Source organism: Halichoerus grypus, chromosome 4 (assembly GCF_964656455.1).
Source record: "Halichoerus grypus chromosome 4, mHalGry1.hap1.1, whole genome shotgun sequence".
NCBI classification, from domain to species: Eukaryota; Metazoa; Chordata; class Mammalia; order Carnivora; family Phocidae; genus Halichoerus; species Halichoerus grypus.
This window is the reverse complement of record NC_135715.1, coordinates 139,719,609-139,731,623: the sequence shown is the minus strand read 5'-3', so window position 1 is coordinate 139,731,623 and position 12,015 is coordinate 139,719,609. Positions and strand designations below refer to the sequence as shown.

Below are 12,015 nucleotides of genomic sequence, written 5' to 3'. Positions count from 1 at the left end.
GCCTGGCTTTGTGAAAGTCATCAATCCTTATTGGGTGAATTAATGATAGATGAATGAATGAATGAATGAATGAATGAATCACAATGTCTTCCTGCACTTTTGTAGCCTTACTCTGCTTCAGTTGCAAAATCTACATATTTTTGTGATTAACTCAGTATTGTGTGAGAGTCGGGAGAATATAAGATGGAATTACAAAGGGAACAAAGAGGGAGCCTGCTGTTGAAGATGCTCAGATGGGGGACAGTCACATGGCTGCATTTGCAGGAACACCTGAGAGGACTTGTGATGGAACGCAGCACTCAGAAACCCTATGGATCTGGGGAAGGGGGAGAGGAGCAATGTAGGAGGCACCAGAGTATTCATTATAAGCTGTCCTCTGGTTAAGGGAGGGAACATTCTACTCATCCTGAAAGAAGAAAATATAATTTGTGATCATCTAGCTGGTTTAACTTTTGTGAGGTCTGCTAAACCAACATGATAAAGGAAGAGAGAATATTTTGCATTGTGACCTGAGCTCTGTTATCAGGATTCACACCACTAAGTGAGGTGCAACTGGGCATGGCTGGTGAATAGAAACAAGTCACAGGAATCTGAGCCTGTGGTTAGCAGTTATACAAGTAGAATTCTCATTACATTTTGAAATCTTCTTTCACTGATGACAACCAGCTTGGCAAAAATGGAGACTCAGTAGCAGAAATGAGAAAGTTATCTTTCTCATGATGCAATGAGAAGAAAGTTACAAGCTTGTATTCCAGTCCAGAACTGGTACCTGCCAGCTGTGAGATCTTGGGAAAGCTGCGTAACTCTTCTGAGCCTCGGTTTCCTCATCTGTCAAATGAGAAAAATAACACCTCTTTCGTGGCTGTTGTCAGGACTAGATGAAATAATACAGTAAGTTGTTAATATATTGCCTAGTGTATGATAGGTAGGTACTCATGATAGCTAGCATTGTTAAAGACATTATCACAAAATATGCTAACACGCTTATTACTGTCAACTTTCCAATTCCAACTATAATCTCTAGCCATACCACTGTAAGCTTATTAGCCAAGCAGCTAATATTTTTTAAGCACCTGTTCCATGCCAGGCAATTGGATGTGACATGCGCATAACACATTCTAGAATTTCAAAAACCAAAACAAAGGCATACAGTGTACACTTTGAAAAATGTATTTTCATAAAAATGAGCTCTGATAGAAAATAGTAACTAAAATTAAATATTAATTAATCATTGATTACTAAGATTAGCCTAACAAATTTTCACTTATTAAATGGTATAGATTAAGGTAAGATTTAAAGAAATAACACATACCCAATTAAAATCTAGTTCCCTCCTTACCAACTCTATTCATAATAATCCCTATGGACCCTGTGCTTCTCCCAACATGTGGTGAGTTCTGAGTCTTTCCAAGCATCACAGCTCCCTGGTCCCCTGATCTGGCTGGAGATCTTGGGGATGGAGGGCAGCTCATGACCAAAATCCTTCACATTGCACATAAATGCAGTTCTTGCTCCTCTCATTAGCAGGGCAGGCTGTGAGCTGTCAATCTCTGGCATTTCCAAGTAAAAGCTAAATTGCCCTTTTAACATCCAAACTCCCTGGAATGAGCAGGAAAGAATACAAGGACCTGGATGGGTCGTTAGTCAGAGTCCCAGGACTGCCCTTTAAACTATAGGATTCTCTGGATCTCTCTTGGCTCTTAAGATGCTCTAATTCCTAATCCACAAGAGCTGGAAATGAACACACTTGGACGTTTCCAACAAACACTTTGCTGAACTGATATTGTTGAGAATTAAGTTGTACTACATGAGCAAAATTTACAGATATTTCAAAATGATTTTTTCAAGTATCAATTAACATTTTTTTCTTTTTTTTTTTTTTAGATTTTATTTATTTATTTGACAGAGAGACACAGCAAGAGAGGGAACACAAGCACGGGGAGTGGGAGAGAGAGAAGCAGGCTTCCCGCTGAGCAGGGAGCCCGACGCAGGGCTCGATCCCAGGACCCTGGGATCATGACCTGAGCCGAAGGCAGACGCCTAACCAACTGAGCCACCCAGGCACCCCTCAATTAACATTTTCTTTTTGCAGATGGAAATATATATGGGTTTTAATTGATTTACTAGACTGCAGTCTACTACATGTCATGCATTATGACAGGCACTTTCAAATATTTTATTTTATTTTCATAAATAATAGAAGGTAGGTAGCATTATCATAATTTTAGAGACAAAGAAGCTGAATCTTAAAGCATCCAAGTAATTGTCCAAAGCTATTACCAAGAGCCGGGGTCTGACTCCAAATCCAGGGAATTTACCAGAGTTTTACCCTGAGATATAATGGGGCTGTGGGCTGGGAAACCATAGTAGAAGCTTGTCGGCCGTACATGTAGCAGTTAAATGGGCTCTGCCTAATATTCCCAACGGCTTTCCCATGGAGCGTCAAATACATTTAGTATAAGACAGTTAGTTGTTCTGGGCGCTCAGAGCTACATAAGGTTTAGTTCATGAAGCGTACCCTGATCCCCTGAGCTAGAAATTATGTCTTTTGTCCTCAGATCATCCACAGCACTTTGCTTGGACCTGGAACACTTTCTATGGTATCTGGGTATCTGGGTTATGTGCATTATTTTCCCTTATGACCACATCTCATCTTCCTTACTAGTCTGTAAATTTCTTAGCAACATGGACTTGGTCTCATTTATTGTTGTATCATCCACAGGCTCTAGCCTAACACATAGAAGTTTTTCGAAATATTTCCTTCGAACTACGCAGTTTCCTGAGAATGTAGATGCTTATGTTCCTTTGCCAAAGCAGGAAAAGCAGTTTGATCCAAAGAGCTGGTGTGGGAGAATCGTTGGCAGGTGGAGGGCCCGGGTCACTCACCCTTCTGTCGTCTTTCAGGAGCGGCTCTGCCCTGGCCCAACTCTACGGAACTTCCGCTACCTTGGAGCATCACCATTTTAACCACGCTGTGATGATCCTTCAAAGTGAGGTACAGACCTAATATTCTGCTTCTCCCCTTGACAGAAAACCAATAAAACAATGTTTGCTACCTCTTTCTTTTTAATGCCACAGGTAGATACGGGGAAGAGGGACACGTTTTTTTTTTTAGGCCAAACGATTGTTTTTCTTGGTGGCTTTTTAAAATTCTTTCAGATGCCTGATTAAGAACCTTATTCAGATTCTTCCTGAGCAGATTTCATTTGGGTCTCATTATTGGTAAGAAGACTTTCCAGGTCCACTTGGCAGAGGAGACTGCTTATATAGCTTGTCACCGAAGCACAGTCTTACCTTCCTGAAGGAATACAGAAGCCCTCTGACAGAGTGACTTGGTCCAAGTAGTGAGCGGCCCAACGTTCCCATTTTGCGAAATCCAAAGCCATTTTAAAAGACGGTAGAAGTAGAAACAGGGCGAGAAAATTACACTTTATTAGCACAATTGAGAAAGCTATAAAAGATAAAAGAACCCAAAATTGCTGGTGGGAGCAGTCTGAAAGTGAGAATTGCAGCTAAACTTGAGACCCAGGGCTAAAGCCATATGCCTTATTTTGTTTCACGTGGCAATGCAGGAGTTGAAAATAGTTGGGCTTTTGTACTTTGAGCTCTCCACGGAGAAAAAGAAAAACCACTAACTGGCTCTGGCTGAGGCCTCTGTGTTTTAAATTGCCAGGAAAGGATCTGTTTAATTTTCTGCAGGCGTACAGACTTTTTTTTTTTTTTTTTTAGGCCAAGAAGGGATCATCTGTTCCCCATTATTTGTCAGTTCTCTAGCTGTGCCATTAATTATTATTATTATCATCATTAAGGCCCTGCTTCGCTGGAATAGCATCATTAAATATGGAGGTTTTTTTCCTCCAGCCTATCTTGAGAAAGCATGCCTTTTGCAATATCACGAAAGCCTTCTTCGACCCCATAAAGGAGAGTCAGCACTCCGGAACCCAGTGCGGCTGGGGAAGGGCAAAACCGCTGGGGGAGATGTATTTTCAGTTGGGAATGAAACATCAAGGGTTAGGATCTCAGTAACTCTGACAGAAACCAGCATCCCAGCATCTGCAGCTCTGGAATTTTCCTATGTAAGCCATGTTTCAGCTGAGCGCTGTGGAAGAAAGAGGGTAGAGGGAGGGTGAGGAGCTTGGGTGCAGACTGTCTTTTCTGTACCTCTGACCCCAGGAACTCCCCCCTTCAGAACGACAGAGATTAGAAACAGGGTGTTAGGGTTTTCTCAGAGGGTCATTTGTTTGTTTCCTGGGAAAAACAAACCCCACTAACTCAGAATTTGGCTTCATACAAACAAAACACATTGGCTGGTCTTCACTCCAGGGTTCTCTATGAAGAACAATAATAACGGAACTGCGCCCTGAGCAACTGGTGTGTGGGTTGGGGCCTGGCGCTCCCCCCACATCCGCTCCCGCCCTGCCCCTCAGAAAGGCAAACATGCAGATGTCATTATCACCCCGCTTTTCAAATGAGGCAGCGGCAGGGCGAAAAGTTGCTCCAGACCTTGCTCCCTCCACATTTGGTTTTCTTTTCATCAGTACCACTGCTCCCTAAACAAGGAGTAGAAGCAGTATTTCAGGGAGGCAGACCTGTTTCAGGGACCAAACCCCTGAGGCACTGTGGAAGGTCAATTTGCATATAAGCAATACTCTGCAAATTAGCTATTCTTTTTATTAAAGCTTATCTTTATCACTCTGTTAGGTGTAAATTGTGTCAGTTACTCTATGTCCTTTAAAATTGGTAAAGCATGCTCTCTCACAAAATGATCAAGATCCTCAGGGCTCCTGGGTGGCTCAGTCGTTAAGTGTCTGCCTTCGGCTCAGGTCATGATCCCCAGGTCCTGGGATCGAGTCCCGCATTGGGAGCCTGCTTCTCTCTCTGCCCCTTCCCCCTGCTCATGTTCTTGCTTGTTCTCTCTCTCTCTCTCAAATGAATAAATAAAAAAATCTTAAAAAAAAAATCCTCGGGGCGCCTGGGTGGCTCAGTCGTTAAGCGTCTGCCTTCGGCTCAGGTCATGATCCCAGGGTCCTGGGATCGAGCCCCGCATCGGGCTCCCTGCTCAGCGGGAAGCCTGCTTCTCCCTCTCCCACTCCCCCTGCTTGTGTTCCCTCTCTCGCTGTGTCTCTCTCTGTCAAATAAATAAATAAAAATCTTAAAAGAAAAAACAAAAAAAAAAAAAAAAAAAAAAAAAAAAAATCCTCAAATTCAGACCAACTGTCTCCTGAACTCCACATAGTTTTTACTGTAACTTACTCCTAAAGGCTATATTTCTTTCACCAGGAGATGCTAGACACACGGGTGTGCATCCGGGTGACGACTTTCCACGGCTTCCACCCACTTTCTCCCAGGCCCCCAGCACACCAGCCCATGATTGATCCATGGGGCAAGGCTCAGGCAAAGAAACCCGCGCAGAATTATGGCGTGGCCTACCTTTAGTTATTTGTCTTCTTCCTAATGGCTGAATTAAGGGTCTGGAAGAGTTCATTTGAAAATTATTATTAATATTGGACCTGGTCCCAGGTGAAACCAATATACTCTAGTCTTTAAGGAGTGGAGGGTTCACCCAATGAGATAAATTAACCCAGGGAAGGAGATTATCATCTGGCGCCTGGTAAGAACTAATTTGCTAATTGATATTCTGGTCCCCTGAAAGAATTAATTTACCTCTTGGTAGAGAATAGTTTATTCTCACGCAGTCATTCTGCCCCTTCCTTCTGCAGCACCTTCTGGCTCTCAACACCGGGTTTAAAACTCCTCTGGCTCCCGGTCCTCGTGTTTATGAGTTCATAATTCATGCTAAGAAAACCTGATCAATGAAAAAGTCCCTGACTTTCAAAACAGATTAAGTGAATTGTCAGTCATTTTACACAATGATTTTTTTTTTCACTTTATAAAAACATTGCAGAACTGCCTAATGTAGCTAAAACAAATTTTGATGAAAAGAAGTATGCTTTCCAAAGGTATGGAGATACAGATCCTAGGTAAAAGTCATCTTACCAGTCCCAAGAACTACGCCAAGAACTGTATCTTATACATTCTAGCCACTCAGTAATTACATACTGAGCTTAAACTACCACACACTTCATTGGGATGTATATTCACAATTTCACACAGGGATTCTCAAACTTGGCCGTGTTGCCATGCAGGGCCAGGTAAATCTTTGTTGTGGGGTCTTTCCTGTGCATTGTGAGAGATTTAGCAGCATCCCAGGCCTCTACCCACCAACAACACACCCAGTCAGTGTGACAATCAAAAGTGTCTCTAAGCGTTGCCGGAAGTCCCCATTGCCAAAATCACCCTCAGCTGAGAACCACTGGTCTAAGGTTTTTTTTCTTCTTCTTGAAGTCCTTTGTTGCCATAGCAGGTGCTTCCAAAATGCCAACTTTAGTCTTTATTAGAGAAACTAGTGTTCATTTTAGAGTCAGAAAGATTCCCAAATGTTTTGTCAACTTCTACATTCAGTAAATTCCATGGGAAGTGGCAGTCAAATGAAGTTGTCGGCACAAACATATCCACAGTAAGTTTAAAGATTTTCACAGTTTTCTATTTAGGACTAATAAAGTCTAATAAAGAATAATAAAGTGCCCCCTGGTAGTCCTCGAAAATGATTGCACTTTCCGGCTTTGCTCTGTCTGCCAGAGAATCTGTTTGTACTTGCACAAAATGTCATTAAATTGTCTTAAATGATTTTATCAGGTGCCCATACCTTTTTTTTTTTTTTAATATAGGAAACACATGTAATCAACAACCTCAGATTTAATGTTGTCTTTTGTGACTTTTTACTTTCTCATTACAGGGTCACAACATCTTTGCTAATTTGTCCTCCAAGGAATATAGTGACCTTATGCAGCTTTTGAAGCAGTCAATATTAGCAACGGACCTCACGCTGTACTTTGAGTAGGTATTGGCATTTGATCTATTTGACAAATGGATATTGAAAATTTCATCCTGTAATTAATTTTCAGGTCCATATTGGGGGTTGCTTGTTTTTCTAACACTGGTATCAATGTGTAAATGAGCTAAACTTTTTGTTGTTGTTTTCCCCTCATCTAAATGAACTTCATCAAGGTGGTATCTGTAAGACAAGAAAATCAGGGCTACCACGTGAGATTTATAGCTTTCTTCTATTTTATGAGCTTTGTGTGAAATTTTGACTCTGAAGCTAAGCGATGGCCATTTTTATTTTAGAGACTGGCGAAGATTGCTACTTTGGACTATTACTTCTGGTCAGATCCATAATGGTGTTGATGATGCTAATGAAAGATTTGTTGCTGAAAGGTTGACTTGAAATCCAAGTCTTCCTTTCTTGCTTCTCCTCTAGTTCTCTTTCTCAGAAGAGCTGTCCTCCTTTTCTCCAAAGTTCAAGCCTCCATCTGAGCTGGAAATTCCATTGCTCTTATTTCCTCTGAGACCTGCTCCATCAGGTATCACCTATTTCAGCAGCCTGGAAGTCTCTTCCTTCACCAATAGGCAGAGTTTCCTCTTAAAGACCCATTTCCCTTCCTTAAAAAATTCTTTCACTTGATCCCATGGAGATCTTTAATTGTTTTTCAATTTACCTTTCTTTTACTGCCTACCTTTTAAAATGAATGGAACACGTTACTACCTTTATTTTCCTAACACGTATTTACACTTCGAAGACCAATGTGCCCTTTCACATGCAACCAAAATTGCTCTTTCAGAGGTCATCAGAGACTTCCTTGTCCTCAAATTATTCAATGTCCTTTACTCATTTCTGATATTGTCTAGCTTTGTTGAGACCTCTAAAGGTTTACGGACTTCTCACTATCATTTTCTACCCTCTTCTCTTCCCCAACATCTGGCTGCTTTTCTCCTTCCTTTTCTGGGTTCTTTGTAGGTTTCTTTTCTCCTTGTTCCCACGAATGAGTTCTTTAGCCCATGTTCTTCTCTCTCTACTCAGATTTGTTCCCTTAGCCTCATCTCCATATAACCTTATATAGGTGTGTAGAAGGCTCTGGAATTCTTCAGTCTAACCCTCCCTCACATTCTAATCATGTATCTCCAACTTCCATCTCAAAAACCTTCAGTGGCTTCATTGCTTCAAACTTGGTTCAAGTTCCAGAGCCCTCCATAATCTGCCCCCAGTCTTTTTTCCTTCTTACCTTCCACTCCTCTCCTACATGATTTGGCTACGTATTGCCCTTTGAAAACCCCTCATGAGGTGCCCCTGTGCCCTAATCACACTGTTTCTGCATGAGATCCTGTCCCTGCACTTCCCCACCTGGCTGAACTTTCCTTTAAGGTCCATCTCCTCCATCACCTTTTCTAGGAAGCCTGTTTCACTCTCTTTGAAATCTTACTGCACTTTGGCATTGTGTCAGTTCGAATTAGATTCAACTGTAAGGGAGAGAAACCCCAAAATAGCAGTGGCTTACTTCTCTATCACGTAAAAGAAATTTGGAGATCCACAATGTGGAGATGGTAGAGTAGCTACATTAAGTCATCAGGGACCCAGTGCTCCTTTTGTCTTTCTGAGCTGCCGCCTTCAGCACGTGGTTTCTACCATAGTCCAAAATAGCTGCTCAAGCTCCAACCATAATGTCCACATTTCAGCTAGCAGAAAGAAAGAAGGAGGGCACCTGGGTGGCTCAGTTGGTTAAGCGACTGCCTTCAGCTCAGGTCATGATCCTGGAGTCCTGGGATCGAGTCCCACATCGGGCTCCCAGCTCAGCGGCGAGCCTGCTTCTCCCTCTGACCTTCTCCCCTCTCATGGTGTTTCTCTCTCTCTCGCTCTCTAATACATAAATAAATAAAATCTTTAAAAAAAAAAAAAAAGAAAGAAAGAAGGGGCAAGGAAAAAAAGGGGCCAAAATGTGATGCAGGTTATCTCTTTTTTTTTTGTATTTGATTTAAGAATTACTTTATTAAGTACTTAGAATGCACTTAAAAACTATGTATACATCAGTAAAACTACCACTCACATCAAAATATTGAACATTTTACAGATGAATGCCATGTTGTTTACCACATAAAGCTTCTTAAATGCTACATCCTACACTGTTTTGTACTTTGTTATAGCTTAAATTCTGATAAAAATGTTGTTCCCTATTTCAATTTCTATGCCTTAACAGTTTTCATCATAAACTCCTTTATCCTTTATTTTATACAAATGTGACCATCCCAAGTTCGATATGAAGGCAACTGGAAGACATTCCTAGATGCGGGTTATCTTTTAAGAGAATTTTCTGGAAGCTCCACATAACTCTTCCACTTACATTTCATTGGACAGAATTTAGTCATTTGGCTATACCTAGGTTGAAGGAAGGTTGGGAAAGGAAGTCTTTATTCTGGGTAGCCATGTGCCCTGCTAAAAAAGTAGGGGTTCTATTATTAATAAAGGAGGGAGGGATATTAGATTAGACAACTAACAATCTATGCCATAGGTATTTATTGTTGGATTCCACTGAATGACTTAGTAAATGGTATTGTGGAAGGAGTAAAAGCTTTGGAGGTATGTTGGTCTAGATTTAAATTGCATTCTGGCATTCTAGTTAAACCTGGTAGATTGAGCTCATGTGTCTGTATCCTCTCTCTCCTGAAACTCCACTGAAAGGATACCAAATAAATTTAAAAGAAAAATAAAGGCATAAATCTGCAAAGAGAAAGAGAGAGGGCACACCACAACTGAGAAGAGATGTCAATACATTAGTGGAAAATCAAAGACTGACCAACAAATGGTAACTGATATAGCAGAGTAGAAGTGAAAAGTAGGACCTACAGAGAATAGCTCTGAGAAGCAAGATACTTTGCCCTGTAAGACCTTGTCTGGAGCCCAGAGACAAAACGTGCCATGAAAAGGGGCTATGACTCTCAAAGCTTAAGGAAGATAAGGAGATGATAGCAAGCCAGTTTACAGAACATACAGAGCCCACAAAATGCTCCCCCAAAGTAGTCAGTTAGCTTCTTTCCTCTACCCCTGGAGACAGCTAAAGGTTTATTCCCTGGAGAAATGAAAGAGCAGACTCTGGACTGAGGAAAATACAAGGTGGGAAGGAGAGACAGAGCTCAGAAGAGGGAATGAAGTGAAATGGAACAAATCTCTGGATTGAAAACCTATAGCCCAGTCACCCAGAAGCTAGGAGTTCATAAGCCATATACCCAGGGTTGTCAGATTTAGCAAGTGGAAACACAAGAAGCCCAGTTAAATTTGAATTTCATATAAACAATGAATAATTTTTAGTATAAATACATCCTGTGTAATGTGTGTGTGGGATGCACACATACAACTCCTGCTCAGTCTTTCAATGCCTTACTATTATATACAAACAGATACTGAGAATCACAGAAAATTTTGTGAAGACCTCCCATATGAAATACAGAAGCCAAAGAAAATAGGAAAAAATTATATTCAGAGCAAACAGGGAGAAGAAAACAAAACCCAAAAACTATTGTTGATATCCTTGGACAGCTAAGATATTACATCCATGAAACAAGAACAGGATGCTTTAAAAAATAATAGGAGCGACCACAGAAGAAGAAAAAGCTCTTGAAATTAAGAATATTATGGCCAAAATAAAACATGAAATGAAAGCACTGGGAAATACACTCAAAGAACAAAAGGCAGCAATATGGAAAACACTGTTTTGTTTCATTATGTGCTTTACAGTATTGTTTGATTTGTTAACTATGTGCATGTATTACCTTGATAAATATAAATTTAATTAATTTTTAATATATATTTTAAAAACAAAAATTCCAGCTCTGCCACCACCTGGCTCTGTGTTATCAGACGAATTATTCACCTCTCTGAGCCTCTTTTCTTCATGTGTAAAATGGAGATAACAATACCTATGTTATCTATCTTATTACATCTCGTAAATGCCTTGTATGTCTTATAAATGGCAATATCTGCAACCTCATTGCTTTATAGCCCATTTATTTTGCATGTTTTGTGGCCCTCATGATTGACTTAGCTATCGTGATCTTCCATCTTTTTCTGGAATGATGTTCCTTGATTTGGGATTCATGGAGCCCTATACCCCTTCAATGTTTTTATTTCCTCTCTCTGACACTTGTAGGATTTTGTGTTATTTTTCTCAAAGTCAAAGCATTTTCCCAAGCCAAGTTTCCAAGTAACTTCTAAGGAGGAAAAAAATCTCCCCAGTTGGAGTCCATTTATCAAGGCCTGTTAGGGATGTGTCAAATCACTGAGTGACCGCTGGGACGCAGCCAAGGAAGTTGGTTGCAACTCGTTTTCTCATTACTCTGTTCTTATCTTAATGCTGCAGCCCCTGCTGTTTGCTGACTCCCAAAGAAGCCAGCTTGTTCTCTTTTTGTCAGCATTATTGTCTTCTGAGGTTCCAAATAGCTGCTCATTCCCTAATCGAGACCTTCAGGAGGCTGATTCACTTGCTTGTCTAAAGTTGCATTAAAGTGTTGCCATATTTTTTAGACAAAACAATCCGTAGGGTTAATGAGGGGAACAGCAGCCACTACAAACCATCACCCAGATGCTTTTATTTCACAAATATACAATTGTGGACATGATGTAATCCAAATCATCTCCTTTATTTTATAGATCAGGTACTAAGCTCAAAAAGGTTAAATGGTGTAGCTTGGGTCACGTAACTAATTAGTGGCTAAACTGAAACCCACACCAGCTTTTTCAGGGCGTTTTCCGCCATCACTGTATTCCTTCTCTCATGGAAGAATCAAGAAATAGTTGTCATTTGAGTTGGAGATACATTATATGGAATATTGACCTTCCTCAGATGTATATTAATCAGTTTACTTTGAAAACCAGCATAGGTCCCTGTACCCTCTCCCAAAGCAGAGCTGGAGACAGGGGCTTGCGTGCAGTTAGCATAGTTTTGGAAGTGACATCAGGAACAGGAGTGGGGGACTGGGGCAGTAGAAATGGCAGGTAGGAACGCTATTGTAAAGACACGTTTCCTTGTTGGTCATCCCTGTGGTCAACTGGGCTTGATCCTGCAGGGACTGTCTGAAAAGTCTCAGGTGCTGCACCTCAAAATTATCCACTCACCTCCATTCTCC

At 40.9% G+C, this 12,015-nt stretch overlaps 1 protein-coding gene across 1 annotated transcript in view; it reads left to right on the top strand.

Moving 5' to 3' along the window:
• The window catches only part of PDE11A (phosphodiesterase 11A), a 390,891-nt gene that overhangs the window by 321,186 nt on the left and 57,690 nt on the right, over positions 1-12,015 (top strand). The window contains exons 14-15 of the mRNA XM_036099160.2: positions 2,905-2,995; positions 6,797-6,897. Of these exons, the coding sequence (XP_035955053.2) occupies positions 2,905-2,995; positions 6,797-6,897 (192 nt within the window). The remainder of the gene's footprint in view (positions 1-2,904; positions 2,996-6,796; positions 6,898-12,015) is intronic.